Source organism: Danio aesculapii, chromosome 16 (genome assembly GCF_903798145.1).
Source record: "Danio aesculapii chromosome 16, fDanAes4.1, whole genome shotgun sequence".
In the NCBI taxonomy this organism is placed as follows: domain Eukaryota; kingdom Metazoa; phylum Chordata; class Actinopteri; order Cypriniformes; family Danionidae; genus Danio; species Danio aesculapii.
Window position 1 is genome coordinate 54371535 of NC_079450.1, and position 22109 is coordinate 54393643.

General features: G+C 38.1%; 1 protein-coding gene across 2 annotated transcripts in view; it reads right to left on the reverse strand.

Annotated features, from left to right (window-relative positions):
* fez2a (fasciculation and elongation protein zeta 2a) overlaps positions 1–17505 on the reverse strand; it is an 18216-nt gene extending 711 nt beyond the window's left edge. The window contains exons 1-9 of one of the 2 annotated variants that reach the window (XM_056475639.1): positions 17189–17505; positions 16234–16342; positions 15558–15674; positions 13864–13981; positions 13544–13794; positions 11396–11476; positions 8203–8278; positions 7669–7734; positions 1–2534 (exon numbers count right to left, since the gene is read on the reverse strand). The exon at positions 1–2534 is cut by the window's left edge and continues 711 nt beyond it. In XM_056475639.1, coding sequence (XP_056331614.1) covers positions 2518–2534; positions 7669–7734; positions 8203–8278; positions 11396–11476; positions 13544–13794; positions 13864–13981; positions 15558–15674; positions 16234–16342; positions 17189–17481 — 1128 coding nt within the window. In that variant the 5' untranslated portion in view covers positions 17482–17505 and the 3' untranslated portion in view covers positions 1–2517. The remainder of the gene's footprint in view (positions 2535–7668; positions 7735–8202; positions 8279–11395; positions 11477–13543; positions 13795–13863; positions 13982–15557; positions 15675–16233; positions 16343–17188) is intronic. The other variant, XM_056475640.1, reaches the window with a different exon arrangement.
* Positions 17506–22109: the final 4604 nt, after the last annotated feature.

Genomic DNA, 22109 nt, shown 5'->3' on the forward strand with positions numbered 1-22109 from the left:
TTAGGATTGGAACTACAATATCCCATGGTGACTCAACAGTGATACTTGTTGAAGATCAGTGGCTCTCAGATGGACTGTACATTAGATGGTGCATAACACAGAGCAGGAATTATCATGCACAAGCCAACAAAATGACTAAAACACATCACATTGTTTCATTACTGTTAAAGAGAAATGTTCAGTCCAAACAACTGGTCAAATCCTTCAAATTACAGATGCAAAATAGATTAAGCTCAACTTCATCTATTCAAGATATTTAGGTATAGTTTAGTTTATATTTTCACCTTTTTTTCAATTCAATGAAGACAATTTTTAGCATCCATAAGTCGCCATATTAACATAATTATTTTAATGAAAGTCGTTAATATCGTATAATATTAGCACAATCGGTTGAGAACCACTGATTTCAATCATACAGTACTCAATCATACTTACCATGGGATGTTAATAACTTCATAAACCCACATCTCTTGTCTCTCTCTCGGTCTTCATTTGTACTGTCAGCCCTAATGGAGCAGGCCTTTCATAACATGAATACCATAACACGAAGCCTTCTGGGGTCATTCACTTCTACTTACTTTATCAGTGTGAAAACAATCTATTATGTTACTCACAATTGCTAAACTGCTACTTCAATTTATTAAATTGATCGAGATTTTCAAAATGCATCGCTATTCTCTCTTGAAGCTTAGTTTTGAGCAGCAGACAGCGCTCTAGGGTTCAGTGTTTTGCTTGCGCACAATTCCTTACGAACACCAACTGAACCTAAGAGTATTACAAATGAAGTCAGAAAAACTGTAAGTTACTTACAAGAGTGTTTGTAGCAACGTTTACATTAATCTTCTAACATAAAACCTGACTTTCTTGCAAGCGTTTCAGTTATGGTGTGATTAGCCTACAGCGCTGTTAAACACTAGCCTAGAGCGCTATTTGTTGCTAAACTAGCCTAGAAAGCCATCTGCTGTTAAAACTAGCCTAGAATGCCGTCTGCTGTTAAAACTAGCCTAGAGTGCTGTCTGCTGATAAACTAGCCTAGAACGCCATCTGCTGTTAAAACTAGCCTAGAATGCCGTCTGCTGTTAAAGCTAGCCTAGAGCGCCATCTGCTGTTAAATTAGCGTAGAACGCCGTTTGCTGTTAAAACTAGCCTAGAACGCAGTCTGCTGTTAAAACTAGCCTAGAACGCCACCTGCTGTTAAAACTAGCCTAGGACGCTATCTGCTGTTAAAACTAGCCTAGAGTGCTGTCTGCTGATAAACTAGCATAGAACGATGTTTGCTGTTAAAACTAGCGTAGAACGCCGTCTGCTGTTAAAACTAGCCTAGAGCGCCATCTGCTGTTAAACTAGCCTAGAACGCCATCTGCTGTTAAACTAGCGAAGAACGCCGTCTGCTGTTAAAACTAGCCTAGAACGCCATCTGCTGTTAAACTAGCGAAGAACGCCGTCTGCTGTTAAAACTAGCCTAGAACGCCGTCTGCTGTTAAACTAGCGTAGAACGCCGTTTGCTGTTAAAACTAGCCTAGAGCGCCATCTGCTGTTAAAATAGCCTAGAGCGCCATCTGCTGTTAAAACTAGCCTAGAACGCCGTTTGCTTTAAAAACTAGCCTAGAGCGTCATCTGCTGTTAAACTAACGTAGAACGCAGTCTGCTGTTAAAACTAGCGTAGAACGCCATTTGCTGTTAAACTAGCCTAGAACGCCGTTTGCTTTAAAAACTAGCCTAGAGCGTCATCTGCTGTTAAACTAGCGTAGAACGCAGTCTGCTGTTATACTAGCGTAGAACGCCGTCTGCTGTTAAAACTAGCCTAGAACGCCGTCTGTTGTTAAAACTAGCCTAGAGCGCCATCTGCTGTTAAACTAGCATAGAACGGTGTCTGCTGCTAAAACTAGCCTAGAATGCCATCTGCTGTTAAACTAGCCTAGAACGCATCTGCTGTTAAAACTAGCCTAGAACGCATCTGCTGTTAAACTAGCCTAGAACGCATCTGCTGTTAAAACTAGCCTAGAACGCATCTGCTGTTAAACTAGCCTATCTTGTCCATTGGAAAACGATTGGATCATATTGGAAGATGGGCGTTGTTAACAAAATAAAGGAAGGTTTTGATTTCACACCGACTTTAAAAACTAAGCTCAGAATAGATATAAGACAGAATAGCGATGCATTGTTAAAATCAATTTCTCAAATGATTTTTGGCCCCAGCTCCAATCAGAATAATCAAACTGCTTCATCATCTGCTGTACTTTTAAAAAGTTTTGACTTATTTATATATAGGCCGAGGTGATTCAGAAGTCTTGCACATACAGACAAAATCACCTACTTCTGCTGACACAAGTCCTAAAATACAGATCTGGAAACACACAAACACTGAATACTGCAAACCTGTGCTGAAAAACATGCAGAGAAGAACAGAAGAGCTGCAGATCAGGCCAAACACGTCATGCAATCTGAGGAACACAGTGAACCAAACTCCTGCTGGGACGATTGCGAAACCGCAGACCACAGGAGACCCTCCTCTCTCTAGGTGGGACAGAGAACTGTGAAGGAGAAACCACAGTCAAACTCTGCTATATACAATTGAAATCAGAATTATTAGCCCCCCTGAATTATTGACCCCTCTGTTTATTTTTTTCCCTAATTTCTGTTTAATTCAGAGATGTTTATTCTGAACATAATAGTTTTAATAACTCATCTCTAATAACTGATTTATTTTCTCTTTGTCATGATGACAGTAAATAATATTAGACTAGATATTCTTCAAGACACTTCTATACAGCTTAAAGTGACATTTAAAGGCTTAACTAGATTAATTAGGTTAACTAGGCAGGTTAGGGCAATTAGACAAGTTACTGTATAACGATGGTTTGTTCTGTAGACTATTGAAATAATATTTAGCTTAAAGGGGCTAATAATATTGACCTGAAAATGGCTTTTAAAAAATTAAAAACTGCTTTTATTCTAGCTGAAATAAAACAAAGAAGACTTTCTCCAGAAGAAAAAATATTATCAGACATACTGTGAAAATTTCCCGAATCTGTTAAACATAATTTGGGAAATATTTAAACAAGGAAGAAAAAAATGTGTATATTATTAGACTGTATATTATTAGAAATAATCATGACCAGATGACAGTTTAATAAGTGTAAAGGGGAAAAACTAAGATTTTTGACCTGTATTTTTTTCTATATAACAGCGAGCAGGATCATAACTAAATCAAAAGCACTATGAAATATATACAGCTGAAGTCAGAATTATTAACACCCCCTTTATATATTTTTTCCCCAAATTCTGTTTAACAGAGAGCAGATTTCTTCAACACATTTCTAATCATAATAGTGTTAATAACTCATCTCTAATAACTGATTTATTTTCTCTTTGTCATGATGACAGTCAATAATATTAGACTAGATATTCTTCAAGATACTAGTATTCAGCTTAAAGTGACATTTAAAGGCTTAACTAGGTTAATTAGGGTAAAGTTAGGGTAATTAGGCAAGTCATTGTATAACGGTGGTTTGTTCTGTAGACTATCAAAATAAATATTGCTTAAGGGGGCTAATATATTTGACCTTAAAATGATTTTAAATACACAAATAAGACTTTCTGCAGAAGATAAAATATTATAAGAAATACCGTCAAATGTTCCTTGCTCTATTAAACATCATTTGGGAAATATTTAAATAAATAAATGAATAAATCACAGGAGGGCGAATCATTTTGACTGTATAAATAATATGAAATGTCTGAAGCTGTTCAACAGCTTTTGCTACAGAACTGTTGTTCCAGATTGAAAGAAGTCTCGTATGTTCCCCAAGGGCGCATATAGTGAAGTTTCATAAACTAATTTCGAGAGGAGCACGTGATATGATTGAGCACGTCTGGCCGCTCATCTGTAATCAGTAATAATCCAATCAGAGTGATCCTAGTTTACTATAAATGGATCATCTTCTCCCTACTGCTCTATCTTCGTTTGGAAGAATCCCCCCTTCCACCCCATCTCCTCCTTTTCCTCCCTTTTCTAAAGGGGGAGCTCTCGAGACCTACCTGATCTCGGATCTCCTGATATGCTTATCGACCTGGCGGGAGCCCTGGGCTCAAATATCTCCAAGCTCAGGGTTCTCTCCCGGGACAGCATGCCAAACCTGCTTTATACGCCAAGCATATCTAAGTGGGAACTCTTGAATTTGATTTTATTTGAGTGAAATACAGTAATATTGTAAAATATAGTTATAATTTCAAGTCACTGCTTTCTACATGAATAGATTATACAGTTTTTCTCAGTCGCTTTGGTAAATTTCTCAAATCAGAACTGAAATTTTGGAAAACAGTGCATTTCTCAAAACAACACGTACAAATAGCAAAACACCACTGATTCCCTGCAAAACCCAGTCTCTTGCTCAAAATCTTCAGTTCATCTCTCAAAACTAAATTTCTGTCAATGAACGTGTCAGTACCGTCAGAATTAAAAGTCCTTGTGTCATTGTGTATGGATAAGACAGTCAAATTACTTAGTCATGTTGTCAATATAAGCGTGTACTCTGGAGGGCTGTTCTGATATAAAATATGGCTATTTTTATTTATTTTTTGCTCTTTGTACTGTCATTTGTTAACAGATCATGTCAGAAAAGGTGCAGAAAGGAAAAGACAGCACTGCATAGCACAAAGAAAAAGAGTAGACGTGAACATAGGAGAACCTCCTTTGAGATGCACCTTCATTAGGAAAAGTCAAGATTCACCAGGGAGAAATTGACCAATTCTAGACAGATTTAGAAAAAAAGCTAATGGAAATGTGCGGATGACAAAATAATATGACCACTTGTTCAGCCATTTTGCATGTTAAGACTTAACAGTTAAATGTTGTGGGGGGTGAGAACATTGAGACAGAGACCAAAATAATACATTTTGATCAACATGACATACGCAATTGATAATGTAGGAAAGAGCAGAGAATTGCACATAATCATTTGCATTTGTTTAGTATGGTGAGCTTATGCTGTGACGTGTGAATTTCCCTTTGGGGATTAATAAAGTCAAACAAACAAATAAAAGCATTTGCAACTTGTTCAAAGACATGAGAAACTGCTTTTTGACGTGCACAACTGACGCAATGATGTGACGATTGAACAGGGGGTTTTGAGAATTTCAATTCTGATCTGAGAAATGGACCAAATGGCTCGTTTCCACTGACTGGTACGGTACGGTACAGTACGGTTTGGTACGGGTCACCTTTATCAAGCTTGCGTTTCCACTAACAAGGGTACCCTTTTGGTGGGCGTGGTGTATGACAGAAAGTTTCAGTCGAGGTCATTCTCGCTTGAGGAAATGTCTACAATAAAGCTGTACGGGTCGCTCACATATCATATGAGAAGCTCTTCTCACAAAACAGATGCTTCACACACATAAATACTTGTGTAGAAATGTTTATTACTAACTTTTCAATGAACATGAGTTGATTATAACTGCAGATCAATGACAGTGCGAAACAGCCTACTGTAACGTCTGTAATTATATTAAATAACTAAATAAATGAACATATATAAACACATACAGACCCTTACAGTATTCGATATGTTATCAATTACAGAAGAACTACACACAACAGACATTTCGTCCGTATTTAGGTTAAAAAACAGCACAATATATAGCCTACAGTCAGCGAAAACCTCTCATTTGTGTCTATAATCTTCAGCAGCACATGTAGCCTCTGTTAGAGAACAATTCCATCATTCTGAGTTCATATTAGTCCAAAAGGTGATAATAACAATAATAATTAAAGGTAGTGTGTTCACGTCTGCTCAAAAATAATGTGCTCCTTTTTTTCCGGCTCCTCTCTTGTTTTTTCCGCGCTTCACTCTCGCGTTTGTCAGTGTCTGACAGGATCGGGTTTCAAAAGCACATCAATAATCAAGCGCAGGTTATTATCATCAGCTCAAGATGTTTGTTATTTCAGATATAATGTTAGACGCGTGCGAGCGCTAGCAAGAAAGCGAAACCGCTCGCGCCTCAGACTCGTAAAAAAACTTCGCGGCACAGGGTAAATCTGCTCTTCTTCTTGGCTTTGTGGCTGTTTATCAAGACGACAAGGTTATTTTGAGCCCGGGTCGATAATGGCTCTTTATTATATGTATTTATAATTCCGCTTTAATCTCTCGCTGTGTATTTCAAACATGGCGGGTTTTTTGTTTTCATTCTGGCTTGTTGCGTAAGCGAATGACGTATCTCTGTAAACCAATAGCGTTCAGCTGCGCGTGTGGCTCCGCCTTTTGGTACCCTTTTTCGTGTTTGGTACCCTTTCAAAAGGGTGCCGAAAAAGTGGTACGTTGCCTTGTACTTGTACATGTGTAATGACAATAAAGTTGAATCTAATCTAATCTAATCTAAAATTAGTAGGATTTTAGTAAACAGTACTTATTGGAGATCTAACATCTTTACTGTCATTTGTGATCAATTTAATGGATCTTTGCTAAAAACAATGCATTTTTTTATATCTTACCTTACTAATACAAATAATGAGAAATGTTTCTTGATAAACAATCATCATATTAAAATGATTTCTGAAGGTCATGTGACACTGAATGCTGGAGTAATTATGTAGAAAATTCAGCTTTAAGAGGCGAGGCAGTGGCGCAGTAGGTAGTGCTGTCGCCTCACAGCAAGAAGGTCGCTGGTTCGATCCTCAGCTGGGTCAGTTGGCGTTTCTGTGTGGAGTTTGCATGTTCTCCCTGCATTCACGTGGGTTTCCTCCACAGTCCAAAGACATGCGGTACAGGTGAATTGGGTACGCTAAATTGTCTGTAGTGTATGAGAGTGAATGAGTGAGTGTGTGTGGATGTTTCCCAGAGATGGGTTGCAGCTGGAAGGGCATCCGCTGCGTAAAAATGTGCTTGGTTCATTCCGCTGGGGCGACCCCAGATTAATAAAGGGACTAAGCCGAAAAGAAAATGAATGAATGAACGAATTCAGCTCTAAATCACAGTAATGAATGACATTTTACAACATATTTTAATAGAAAACAAATAATTAAAATATGAATATAAATCTAATAGTGTTTTTGTATTAATTACAATATTGTTAATGCATTTTTTGGGTTTGAAATAAGAGGCATCATAAATAGACAAAATTGTCCATTTTTGAACTACATTTTGCCTTAATTCCTTTCGTATAGCCACTAATAATAGAGACTAAACTGCAGCAAAACTACAGACACACAAATAAACAGACACACACAGGGGGTTTATGGCATCTAAATGAGCAGCGCTGACTGTCACCAGGCAGTAAATCACATTCATTTTTCTCTGCTGCTACAGTAATGGCAGTGAGGGACCACTGTCTATTTATCCGGTCTCTGGTATGCACTGTGAAACACAACACTGGTATTTTTAACCTAGAACAGGGTCTTCTGCATTTTCAAAATGCTCTGTTTTCGTGGGTCAGAGATCCCACAGAAGTGTGGAGATTAAATACAGACTGAAAGTGTCATCAGAAGTTTAATAGTGTTGATGCTGAAGTCATGTGACTGTGGTGTCGATGTTTATTGACTGTTTAGGTTTTATCCTCTGACAGCTGTAGACATGCTAAGTCATAAAAGCTGTCATTCACATTTAATTGCCAGTTTAGCCTGGAAAACATGTGTATCATCTGTCCCTGAGCTGCATGCATTTCTGTCCTTACCTTTGAGGATGTAATCTGTGAGGAGACTTGGGACTTTATCGCTGTCGTCTCTCATGGCTTCTAAAACTGCAGAAGAGCGAATGTTAGCGTTGATATTTGAAGAGTCCTCTAAATGCCATGTTTTCTCCTAAAATGAGCATTTTTCTCAGCCTCCAATGTTTATGTTGAAGTATATGTTATTTATATAGTATGTTATGCGTGCTGTTGACTTAAATCAGCCTTTGTTGGTGTCGTCAATCTGGCAACCTGCTCCTGCATGTGCTTTAATCCAGGAATGCAATACCTAGTTCAACCACTGGGTGTCAAACTTTCATACTGCACCTTTAAGATTTATTTAATGCGCTATTCCAAACTGCTCATCATAACAGGTGAATGGAAACACAGCTACTGTTTGCTCAAATTGATCTGGTCTTTTATAACGTCTGCAAAATACTGTGATCTCTCATAGCTTGCAAAACTGTAGAAGAGCACATGTTAACAATGGTATATGCTAACATACAGAAACATATAGCAGAATAAAGCATTTGGTCTCACTTTTGGTAAAGATCTGAAGGTCTTGGACTGACGGTGGACCGTCTCTCCTCTCGTAAGGAATGACTGTTGGTACATACTGAATAAAAGAAGAGCAGAGATGAGAGAGTTAAACATCACTGAGTGAATGCTGATCATTCCACAGGCATGATCTCTTAACACACAGCATGTTTTCTCTGATTTACTATGGCAAGCTGTTTTAACATTTAAAACAAAACACAAAAATCATATTAGTAGAACTTTCATGATATAGTTGCTTATTTTTTTACATAATAGTATCTATTAGGTACTACTACTTCTTCATTAACCACTATTGCATTTCATAGGTACTAATACCTATGCAAAATACATTTTTAGACAGTAGTTATTGTCAGTTTTTATTTTCATTGTCATTGTCATTCCTTACAAAATAAAATCTTGCATTAACAGACTTTTGCATGTACTATTACCATTTTACTAGTACTACTACTTTAAATATATGTGTATCATAGAACTCTATTTAAATATACATACATGCATGTGTGAGCATATTATACACACACACACACACACACACACACACACACACACACACACACACACACACACACACACACACACACACACACACACACACACACACACACACACACACATATATATATATATATATACACTGGCGATCAAAATTAGAGAACAATTTATAAATAATTGAACAATTCTGAAATAACGTCATCTTCACTGCTCAACAGTTGAAGGAGTTTTTGTCCCGTCTATACCATGCTACCAGAACACCTTTTCCACAAAAAAACTAAGGCATTTCAACAAAAAACATTATTTTGCAGAAAACACACTGATCAAAATTAGAGAACACTTTCAGATACCTCCCAGTTATTGGTGTTAATCTGGCACCTGGTGCTAATTCAACCGATTATCTGTCAACCCCTATTTACCTGGCAGCCTAACTTTCAGTTTCACTGACTCTGCAAGATGGTGGGCCATTCTAAAGTGACTGAAAGCCTCCGGCAGCAGGTTGTCCAGATAAAAGCCAAAGGGATGACCCTATCAGCCATAGCAAGACAAGCTGGTCGTTCCAAATCTGTTATTTCAAGAATATTGAATCTTTACATCATCACAAACTCATTCAAGTCCCCCAAGAAGGCTGGTCGTCCACGGAAGACAAATACAAGAGAGGACAGGATACCGCGGAGGATCTCAATGGCCAATCGTTTCCACACTGCAGCTGGAATTGCTCACCAGTTCAGCGCTGAACAGGGTAAAGATCTCGTCATACAGTGTCTCGACGTTTAAGAGCATTTGGACTGAAAGCCCACTCTGCAGTGACCAAACCTCTCATTAGCAGGAAGAATCAAAAGGCTAGACTACGCTTTGCTGAGGAGCATGTTGTGTGGACAGAGGAGAACTGGTCCAAAGTTCACTTCAGTGATGAAAGCAAGTTTAATTTATTTGGGTCCGATGGGAAACATTATGTTTGGCGAAAAACTGGAGAAAGACTGAACCCAAAGTGTGTAAAGAAGTCAGTAAAAAGTGGAGGAGGAAGTGTCATGGTTTGGGGTATGTTTTCTGCAGCAGGAGTTGGGCCTCTTATACAGCTACATGGCAGAGTGAATGCAAATGTTTATCAAAACCTTCTTCAACAACATATGGTTCCTTCCCTGCGTTCATCACCCAATCAGCCCGCAGTATTCATGCAGGACAATGCTCCATGTAACACAGCAAAACGGGTAAAGCAATTCCTTGAAACTGAAAACATTAAAATAATGACATGGCCTGCCCAGAGTCCTGAACTCAACCCAATAGAAAACCTCTGGGAAATCCTTGGCGACAAAGTTATGGCCAAGAAACCCACTACAGTCACTGAACTGTGGAGGAGACTGGAAGAAGAGTGGACCAAAATCACACCAGAGCAGTGTGAGAGACTAGTGCTGTCCTGTGGCCGCAGATGTGCTGAAGTCATTCAGAGCAGAGGCCTGTACACTTCCTACTAATTGCTGATTGTTGTAACCTTCAGAAAAATTTGCTGTAATCTTTTTCCATGCTACAATCATTGTTGTTCTCTAATTTTGATCAGTGTGTTTTCTGCAAAATAATGTTTTTTGTTGAAATGCCTTAGTTTTTTTGTGGAAAAGGTGTTCTGGTAGCATGGTATAGACGGGACAAAAACTCCTTGAACTGTTGAGCAGTGAAGATGACGTTATTTCAGAATTGTTCAATTATTTATAAACTGTTCTCTAATTTTGATCGCCAGTGTATATATATATATATATATATATATATATATATATATATATATACATACATACATACATATACACATATACATACATATATATATACATATACATAAATATACACATATACATACATATACACACATATATATATATATATAAATATACACACATACATATATACACACACACACACACACGCATACACACATATATATACACACATATACATATATATATATATATATATATATATATATATATATAAATAACATTGCTCATATATATTTCATGTAAATACTTCCATTTTGTATTAAATTAGTCAAATTTAATTGTTAAACAGCACTAGACACTAATATGCATTTATGTAGGTACTAGTACTTATTTTAGCTGTGATTTGTAACTATTGAGTTGTTACCAGTCAATGAGACATCAACTATTCTGTCACAAGTATATATTTCTATATACTAGTAGCACTCATTTAATAATGCATATTAAACAGACTTGTGCTTACTTATTACATACAAGTATTTATTGATTATCTGACTATATATTGATTATATAAATGGTCACGTGACAAGCAGGTAAACAATATAAACATTTAATTTTTAATAAGTGTTTTATAATTTCTTAAAGATTTAATTATGAGGTCCTTTAATCTACTAATCAACCCCAAAGTTTTTATCATGAGCAATCAAACAAAGAATTTATATTTCTATGATCATCTACATTTTACAAGTGCTGAGTCTGACACAATGCATCATCAATGCGTAACAAACAATCCAAAACAGTCTCAGGATTGACAGCACATCTAAGCTACACCTAATGTCAAGGTTTTGATCCACAGCCATAATGACAGAACATTTAAACAGCTGCTTCTGTATATAATCTGTTATATCAGACTTTTATGAGCAGATTTGACTCGCACAGAAAAGTAGGAAAGAGAAAGCAAGAATTAGAGACACCTGTTTCTCACCGCCGCCATTCCCAAAAGTGTGCCGAAAACCATTCTGAATGGCAGTCGAGATTCCTTCCATGCTGAAGCGCTACAAGCACAGAATAGAAAAAAAGGAGGAGAAAGAGACCAGGACAGAAAGAACAGAATGACTGAAATATAAAATCACATCAACTACAGTAAGAGAGAGTTACAGAGCAAGAAAGAAAGAGCTTGTCAAAACCTCCAACTCGCTCCATCCTTTCTATTGCAGGACGGTGCCTTCTTGTCACTTCTGAGCAGTGGTGGAAAGAGTACTAAAAAAATCATGCTCAAGTAAAAGTGCCATTACTTGCACAAAAACGTAGTGCAAGTAGAGTAAAAGTCTGTAACAATCTGTTGTAAATATTACTTAACGTATGAGTAAAAAGGTGTTCGTAATGTGTGTGGCGCCAGAGTGGACAAAAGTCAAGCGAACGCAGGGAGCCCGAGAACGTGCGAGAGAGACTGAATGCTGGCGCACGAGAGACTATTAAAGTTACTATTATTAAATACTATTGCTAATACTACCATGTTTACTCATTTATTTCCATAGGTTCTATTTAAAGATGACACGTTTTGTTAATACAAGTGTAACATTTGTGAAGTTATAATTTGCACTTTATTTAGGATAAATTGAGCAGTTTTGCTGACTTTAAAATGCTATTTATTACTCAAATGTGTCCTAAAAAAATACTGAAAGTGATCATGTAACTAAAAAAATTGATAAATATCTTGAAAAATGCATTTATACTTAAACGGTGTATTAAACTTTGAGCAGATCTCTCGTGTGCACATTCGGTCTCTCTCGAGCGCGAACATTCGGTGTGTGTGTCTCTCTCTTGGACGCGAACATTCGGTGTGTCTCTCTCGCGCAACATTCTCTCTCTCTTTCTCCCTCTCGAACATTCAGTCCCTCTCTCTCGCGTGTGCGGACATTTGGTCTCTCAACATTCGGTCTCTCTCTCGCACGTGCGAACATTTGGTCTCTCTCGCGCGCACATGCACGAACATTCGGTTTCTCTATCGCGCGTGCAAACATTCGGTCTCTCTATCGCGCGTGCGAACATTCGGTCTCTCTCATGCGCGCGAACATTCGGTGTGTTTCTCTCGCGCAAACATATTTTCTTTTTTTTTTTCTCTCTCTCTCTCTCTCTCGCGTGTGCGGACATTCGGTCTCTCTCTCTCGCGTGTGCGGACATTCAGTCTCTCAACATTCAGTCTCTCTCTATTGCGCGTTCGAACATTCGGTGTCTCTCTCTCGCGCGTTCGAACATTCGGTCTCTCTCTCGCGCGTTCGAACATTCGGTCTCTCTCTCGCGCGTTCGAACATTCGGTCTCTCTCTCGCGCGTTCGAACATTCGGTCTCTCTCTCGCGCGTAGCGAACATTCGGTCTCTCCCTCGCCGTGCGAACATTCGTCTCTCTCTCGCGCGTGCGAACATTCGGTCTCTCTCCTCGCTGCGTGCGAACATTCGGTCTCTCTCTCGCGCGTGCGAACATTCGGTCTCTCTCTCGCGCGTGCGGACATTCGGTCTCTCTCTCGCGCGGCGCGAACATTCGGTCTCTCTCTCGCGCGTGCGAACCATTCGGTCTCTCTCTCGCGCGTGCGAACATTCGGTCTCTCTCTCGCGCGTGCGAACATTCGGTCTCTCTCTCGCGCGTGCGAACATTCGGTCTCTCTCTCGCGCGTGCGAACATTCGGTCTCTCTCTCGCGCGTGCGAACATTCGGTCTCTCTCTCGCGCGTGCGAACATTCGGTCTCTCTCTCGCGTGTGCGAACATTCGGTCTCTCTCTCGAGCGTGCAAACATTCGGTTTCCCTTTCGCGCAACCTTTGTCCACTCCGGCGCCTCATAGTAATGCAGCATCTATAGGGGCAGGACAGTAAATCTGACATTACTCTCTCTTTCTGCCATTATCAGTCTCACACTATTTTTGTCCTTCTTCTGAAAGTCTTGATAACACCATCATGGAGTTTTTCTTTTATTATTTCAGCAAGTTGGACTGTAAAAAATGATTTGTTGTACTCTCCTATTCACTGCGCTCTAAGATTACCAACTATGACGACTTCTGAGAAACCCAGAAACGTGAAAAGGCTCTATAATTGTGTTCAATACAATAATGACTCCTGCTACTCACAGAAGACGGCAGTCTCTCTGATCCTGATGTGCTCCTCACTTTCCTCTTCTTCTTCAGCATCTCTCGCTGCAGCTTCTGCCGGTTCTGCACGTCGATGAGCACCGAGATGAAGCTGTTTTTCACCTCCTTCTCGAACTCCAGCTCGTCCCTGCTGGCCAGATGGTGGATGAGCTCCTCTGAATATCCTCGAATGGCCGTCTCCACGTCCTCCAGCTCATCGTTGAGCTCCAGCACAGACATCAGCCTCACTCCTGCAGAAAGAGCTCACAGTCAAACGCTCTTCATTAGCACTGAACTAGACTACAGGAGGGCGTACTCACTGTCCTCGTAGATCTGGCTGCTGTGAGATCTTTTTTGAGAGATGAGGGAGTGTGAATCGTTTTGCTCTGATTCCACCTCTGGTGACTCCTGCATGAGCTCCTCGATCTCCTCAATAACCTACAGTACAAATAAGGCTTCAATACACGTTTTTGTTACCACTAGAGCTGGACAAAAGAAAAGTTTAATCAATCGTTTTTAATTGACCATGGTTGATTCGATATCAATTCTCAAAATGCGAACTGATCAAATCAGAACATGTCATTAGGAGTTTCTCCACTAGATGTCACCCTTTTATAATACATAGCATGATGTTACAACATAGCGTCAATCGCTTGTTCATTTAGCAGAGCCCCTAGTTTTTGCGAATTTGCAATCGCTGAATCGAATGCAAAATATTAACAAAATGTCGCAATTTTTTTTAACCTGCAAAATTCTTAATTTAAGCGCAAAATAATCGCAAAAAATGTAAATAAGCTCATTAAACATCCAATTCTAAACCACATATTCGCATTATATTTATTTCAGTTTGCAATAAATTGTTTTACGTGACTTATAGACATTGCATACGCAGCACATGTGATTTATTTGAGTGTCTCTTCAAAATGATGCTCACCTGCGCCCTCACGATCCTAACATTACATGGAGGAGGGGGGGGGGGTTGTTTTGCAGCCCGTGCAGTAATCAGACGTGGATAAATTGCGAGTGATTTACATTTGAAGTCAATGCAAAGATGTGATTAGACATTCTGTGGCACGAATTGGGCGTTTTGACGCACTTCAGACTGCAAAAGAAAGTTGGAGCAAACATCTAACAAACGGAGCAAGGGAACAGACAGAAAAGCAAGCAGCTTACAATGATGGAGATTGGTTCAAGGATGACGGCCGCTGGACGTGACCAAATTGAAGAACATTATTTGTGCTTTACATCTATGGCTGGTATTATAAATGTCTTCGTTTAACTCTTTTTCTGCAGTTAATGAAAGAAAACGCTTCCCTGTCACTGACGAGTTTTACGGCAATCCAAATTACGGTAGGGGAAGCCCTAATGCAAGTCCTGAGTGAGGTACATGATGTCAGATGCTGAATAAGATTGTGGATAAAAATAGGGGTTATACAAACTTCCTTTGGCTTAATCCCAACCGTTTTGATCTGGACATGAGACCAAAATAAAGATTTATTTTTATGATTTGTGTCATTCCCATTGTGTAAGATTGCACACCTCACATAGTAGGCTACCTAATATGGTAAATAAGGTAGCCTACTATGTTAGTTTTATTTTTATATATATATTTATATATATATATGAAAATATATATATAAATATATATCTATATATATAAATATATATATATATATATATATATATATATATATATATCTATATATATATATATATATATATATATATATATATATATATATATATATATATATATATATATATATAATTTTTCTATATTTATTTATTTATTTTTATTCGCAAAATTGTTTGCCAATTTCTGGGAATTACCACCACAAAATCATTTTTATTGCAAAAAAATAAATCACAAAATGAATCGTGAAAAACTAGGGGGTCGGATATAGTGTTTAAAATGGAGAACGCAGGTAAACCCTCCACTTTAACTCTTTCCCTGCCACTGACGAGTTTTTCCAGCAATCCGTGTTTTAGGTATGTCACATGAGCGTCTTCATACCTGTTCAGCAGTGAGCAGCGGCTCCTCGTTGATGCAGGACACAATGATAGAGTGCATGTCCATCTGATCCCGCAGCTCCTCATCATCAGACACGTCCAGGTTCACACTTTCCAGCCGCTGAGGCAAAGAGACGTGGTTAAGCATTACTGCTGCATGAGTACTGCTTAAGATTCTGACAATATGATAACATCAGTCTGATAGTATTGTGATCGCCGCTCTAAACTATGTTCTTTGTTTTTAAATGTCTGGGTAAAACAACTACTTTTTCCCATTGAACCCACTATATTTTATCTCATGAAACATTTCAAATATTTTGGAGCAATAAACATGTCAGGCTAAATAATTCATATCAATCATTCACTTCTGCTCTCTTTATTAGTTTTAAAAACACAGATTAGAAAATCTTTCTTTCCTTTGGATATGAAGTAACAACATGCTTGAATGTTGGTGTATAAGTGATTTGTTTCACAGATATTTCCCGAATCATAGCAGCTTTTGATGTGGAGGGTCTTTTTTCTGCTGAAGATACTGTTGCCCTAAAAAGCTAAATAAAATAGTAAAAAACACGTAAAAAAAAGTACATATACTGTAGGAGCGGTATAAAGACCATGACTTTTCCTAACCGCAGTAAACCGGATATCATCTTATGCCTAGTACTGCCAAGTTGAAAACTCACCGCTCGTTCGTCCAGACTCAGTGTTGACAGGTGAAGAGATCGCACTCGAGACTGACTCCAGTCCACCGGCATGACATGGCCATAATTATCAGTCAGAGCGCTCCAGATCCTGCAGAAGAAACAGGGAGTCTAAAACCAAAACAGCAATGCTACACCCCCTACCTTTTTATATATTTTTCATTATTGTTAAAGGGATAGATCACCCAAAAATGACAATTTAAACACAGCTAATCCTCAAGTTATAAAGCACCTTATTTTGGTGTGTGTGTGTGTGTGTGTGTGTATTTATGGAAGTTAACGGTTACAGATTTCTTCAAAATGTCAGCTTTTGTGTTTAATTGAATAAAGAAACTAAGGGAGGTTTGAAACGAGAATTCAGGTGTTTTATTTTGGGGTGAACTATCCCTTAAAGAGATTTACAGAATGAAACAATGTAAAGTGTAACGTAACGTTAGTTACAGTCATTTTTTTTTCAGTATCGAGCCTGTTGTAAACAATGTTTACCTAAATAGAAATTCACAGGAATATTCAGAATACACAGAAATGGACACTTTTGCCTATTAGAATTTGATGAGATTTTGTCATTTTATTAAGTGTCCAAAACATTTCTTTTGTAAATCATGTTGCTATATGACTAGTATGGTTACTAATGCTTCAGTATAGTTTGTTTGTCTCTATAACACAATAAACAACAACATCCACAGTCATGTGACCTCGACTGATGCTCAGGAATTCTTCATGATAACGACATTTATGACTAATAATCAAACTCCTGCTAAACATCAACGTAAACAAAGCAGTGTACAAGACAAAAAATCGTAATTAAATGTTTACGTTGCAGCATGTATTCATTAGAAGTAACGTTACGCTGTTATGTCGCGTCTGACATCATTGCCGCTAATGAAAATAACAGCACGGTACATTATTACAGTAACGTATGCTTTTATTCACTTACTCGTCGCATTTTAGCGTCGTCTCCTCGTTTAAAGACGTCAGTTTATTTCCTGCGTCCGTTGTCGAGTGCACATCTTGAAAGCACAGCTGTAGGTTCTCGTCGAAGTGTGTGGACGTGAACGCGCCCGTTTGAAGCGCGCTCTCGGCGTCTGAAAGCTCGTCCAGCAGCAGCAGCAGCGGCAGCGGCAGCGGCGTCTCCTCCGCGCTAACATCCATATTCCGTCCCGTTCCGCCCTTAAACTCGTTGAAATCCTGCCATTCTTCATCCTCTCTCCGCGATGAAGGCTCCGCCATAACTGTCCGCCTGTGGAGACGCTCTGAAAGCCCATCTCATGAATATTAATTAGAACGTGCTGGAGTCCAGTTGCGTGGTTAATGAATATTCAGGACGCTCGAGCCAACCAATGAGAGAGTCGAACAGCACGTTGGGTGATTATTATTAATGAGCAAAGCTTTCCCTACAGACTAGTTCACTAGTTTTATCTGTGCTATTTGTAGTTTTAGCAGGTAATTATAAAGTGTGTAATCTAGAATGTAACAAGGCTTTTATCCTGAATAAATACGCGTTTATAACTTATATTACATTTTTTTCTGTAAACATTTTCCGATTTATTTATACAGAAAAAACAGCAATGGTAAAATGTGCAGAATAACCCTCAAGCACAGGCAAAAATATTTAAATTTAGATTTTTTAAAATAGCTTCCTTAATCTGAGCAGTTCATTACTTGGCTGCTAATTTAGGTCTGCGATCTGAACACACACAAAAACGACTCGATTCAACAAGGAATTTAAAAATAAACAAATAATACACATGTAGATCAAAACTAAACGAGGGATTTAAACAACAGCAATGGTCCTGACGTATTTCCTGTTTTACAGTTTAAATTTCCCTAGCTGAGAGTCCAAAAAGTTCCACATATTGATAAATAATGTTACAATGGCTGTTAATTCCCTGCTGAAAAATCCAGCTTAAACCAGCCTAGGCTGGCTGGCTGGTTTTAGCTGGTTGACCAGCCTGGTTTTAGAGGGGTTTTGGCCATTTCCAGGCTGGTTTCCAGCCATTTCCAGCCTGGTCCTAGCTGGTCAGGCTGGAAAATGACCAGCTAAAACCAGCTTGACCAGCCTGGTTTAAGCTGGACATAGCTGGTTTTGGCTGGGCTCCCAGCCTGGCTAGGTGGTCAAGCTGGTTTTAGCTGGTCATTTTCCAGCCTGACCAGCTAAGACCAGGCTGGAAATGGCTGGAAACAAGCCTGGAAATGGCCAAAACCCCTCTAAAACCAGGCTGGTCAATCAGCTTAAACCAGCCAACCAGCCTAGGCTGGTTTAAGTTGTTTTTTCTGTAGCGATAACATCAAGTTATGATTGAATTACCTTAAAGTTATGAAATAGTTTGAAAACAAGAATGAAATGTTCAAGGGCCGATGACATACAATGTCTACCTCCAGCAATGTTAAAGCTTTAAAATCAACAACACTCTGTGAATCTTACAGTGTTGTCTGTACCCAGCTGACCGTATTTTATGTGACTTTTTATACATCACGGTGACCTTGCTTTAAGATAGATTTAAACTGATCTATTGTAGTTTATATTACCCCTGGCATAATAATTTGTTTCTCTTTTTGTTTTCTTCTGTTGTCTATTTTTGTTGTTATAAGGCTTTTCTGTATATTTTTGTACTGAACGTTCCAATAAAATAAAAAAAATGTCAAACTCAAACTCTCTCACACACAGACACACACCCCAACAATGCCAATAATATCCAGCTGCAGGCCCGCAGAACCACACACGTTTCAGGCACACACCCGATCTAGGTTCATATATGGTTACGACGGATGCTAATGCTATTGACGTCTTCTCGGACATCGTCATCAATATAGTTTTATAAATATTGTAAATAAATATTGTACACTATAAACAATAGTGTTTACTATTTCACAAATATTGCGATCGAGACGGGCGAATGGGGAGCGTTGTTTCCGATCGCCATTCAATATAATCGACTGAACAGTGTTCTAGTCATCATAGATGATCAGTCATCATCTGACAGGGTCAATAAAGCAGATACTCGTTTGCTGGCCTTGCTGAACGATCTAAATTGGACAGATTTAATTTATATAATTAATTAATTATGAAGCAAATAATAGCAAGTTATTATAGGCAATAATACATTTTACTCAAGCGATTTAATTGTGTGTATTTGCTTAATTTTCTAATAACTTTATTAATGATTTCTACATTAAATACTATAGTAATTTATAGTAAGCAATATATTGTTTTTAAACCATAAAGTACTGGTATTTTGTTGTAATTATAGTTGCATCAAGTTTAGCATGACAAACAAATTAACTGTTAATAATTAAAGATAGTTTATAATCAGATAATCAGTTTATAACGATATCATTTAAATGATTAACTATAGTAATTCACATAATAATAATGTGACACATTATTGTTCGCTTTTCATATTTTACAACAAAGCAATTTTAACCAGTATGATAATATTAAGATCCTAAAATTAGTTTATTACACTTAATCCTACAATTAGACGGTCTGTTATGTTTTCTTTGTGTCTGTGGACACGTGAATAAAGTCATAAGTGTTTAAACAATTACTTTTATTTACATAAATTGAGTTCAGAAACTGCAGAGATGTTAAAATGATCGTTACCATATAATAATAATGACTGAAATGGGAACCATATTAGTAAAATTCAATAGGTGGCGATAAGTTGAGTATTACGTTGTTGATGTGTGAAAGACCCAGTAGAGGGTGATCTTGGACCAGTTTCCAAAAACTACAGTGAATCTCACTGGCTTTCATTATATTATATATGGACAAAAACACACATCAACATACCTTCTTTAGGTTTGAACATCAGCGTACAGCTTTAGCAACACACAAAGATAAGTCATTTACATCAGATTTATTTATTATTTCGGTTACAAAACATCTTTTATCAATCCTCTATCCAGAGAGATCTCTAGTTTAATTTAGCCGAGGCAAACATGTTCATTCAGAACTAATATAACTCTTTTATTTTCTGTTTTAAATACATTTATAATAGTTTCTTTGTTATGTGTGGTGTTTTACTGTAGAAATCTGTGTGTTATTCACTAACCCTCCAGTTTCCAGCTGCTAAACAGACTGACTAATGCTACGCAGCATCTTCATGTACTTTATAGTCTTCAATGATGTGATATCGCTAATGATGTGACCACTGCTAATTTCATCTCATTCATAGCCAAGTTCTGTCCAGTACAGTTTCTGCAATTAATTACATATCAGAGCTGTATTATAGCTGGGAAAACCCCTGAAAAACTGTGAAAACAGTGTGGTTTTACTCAAATTATACATGTTACATGTGTGTGTGTTTGTAATTGGGCAACACACACACATCTAAGCTACTAAGTGGTGTGATAAAGTGTTTGCCCCTTTACTGGTTTGTAATTATTTAGCATCTTAATGTTTCATATCATCATTGTCAGGATAACACAAGTAAACATATCATGCAGGTTTGAAATGAAGGTTTTTATCATTAGGGGAAAACACAATCCAAAACCACATAGCCCTGTGTGAAAAGTGTTTGCCCCCTAAACAGAATAACTGAATGGGCCACTCTTAGCTCAGTAAAGCATTTTCAAGCAAGGTATAATTATAATTTTGACTATATATTATTCTCAACATATTACTAAAGAGCAGTATTTGTGGATCAGACTTAGCGGCCTACAGATAATTCACTCGCTCTTCTCCACTTCAGTTGAAATGATGGTTATTTAATAGGACATCTACACTCTCAGAAATAAAGCTACGCCAGCTGTCATTGGGGTGGTACCTTCTAAAAAGTGCATATATTAATACCTTAAGGGTTCATATTAGTATCCAGGGGCGCAGCGGACATTTTAAAAGTGGGGGGGACGGCTGTATGAGATCATACATTCATATAATTATTAATCGCCTGCTTCTAAATGGTCTGTCTCTAAAAGTGAGGGGGACGTATCCCCCCGTCCCCCCCGGTTGCTACGCCCCTGCTAGTACCTAAGTATTTTAAGAGGAACACTTTTGTACTTTTTAGGTACTAATCTGTACCCTTGAGGTATTAATATGGACCTCTTTGGTACACATTTGTACCTTTCGAAAAGGTACCACCACAGTGACAGCTGGCGTAGCTTTATTTCTGAGAGTGTACTCACATTTTAGTCTGTTATTATTAACCTGAGCAGATGTTTGAGGTGTTATGGAGCTAATCTAATCTAGCTGGGTTAATAAAACAACATTAATTAAAAACAATCTGAAGTATAACAATTTATGAGTCGGGTAAAAGTGTATTATGACAATTATTCAGTCCATTCACACACAGTCAGTACGTCATTCATCTGAGGCAGCACATTTGTCATGTGGTGTTCCCCAGGGATCTATTTTAGCCCCTATTCTTTTCTCCTTATATATGCTTCCTCTGGGCTCTATTTTTCGAAAACATGGTCTGTCTTTTCACTGTTATGCAGATGACACCCAAATCTACCTGCCTTTGAAACAACGTTCAAATGGGCTAGAGACCCTTATGCTCTGCTTGTCGGATGTGAAAGACTGGTTGTTCTTGAACTTTCTAGATTTTAATGAAAGTAAGAGTGAAATGATTTTGTTCGACCCGTCAAACTCTTCCAGAGCACCGATAGTTAATCTAGAAAAATCAAGTTTTTCTATGAAGCCCTGGGTAAAAAAATCTTGGTGTTATCCTAGATGATGGCTTGAGCTTTGACAAACAGATAAATGCAGTGGTCAAATCCTGCTTCTTTCAGCTTCGACTATTAAAAACAGTTAAATCTATTTTATCTAGAAAAAATTTTGAAAAAATAATCCATGCATTTATTACCACTAGATTGGACTATTGTAACTCATTATACTTTGGGATTAGTCAGAAAAC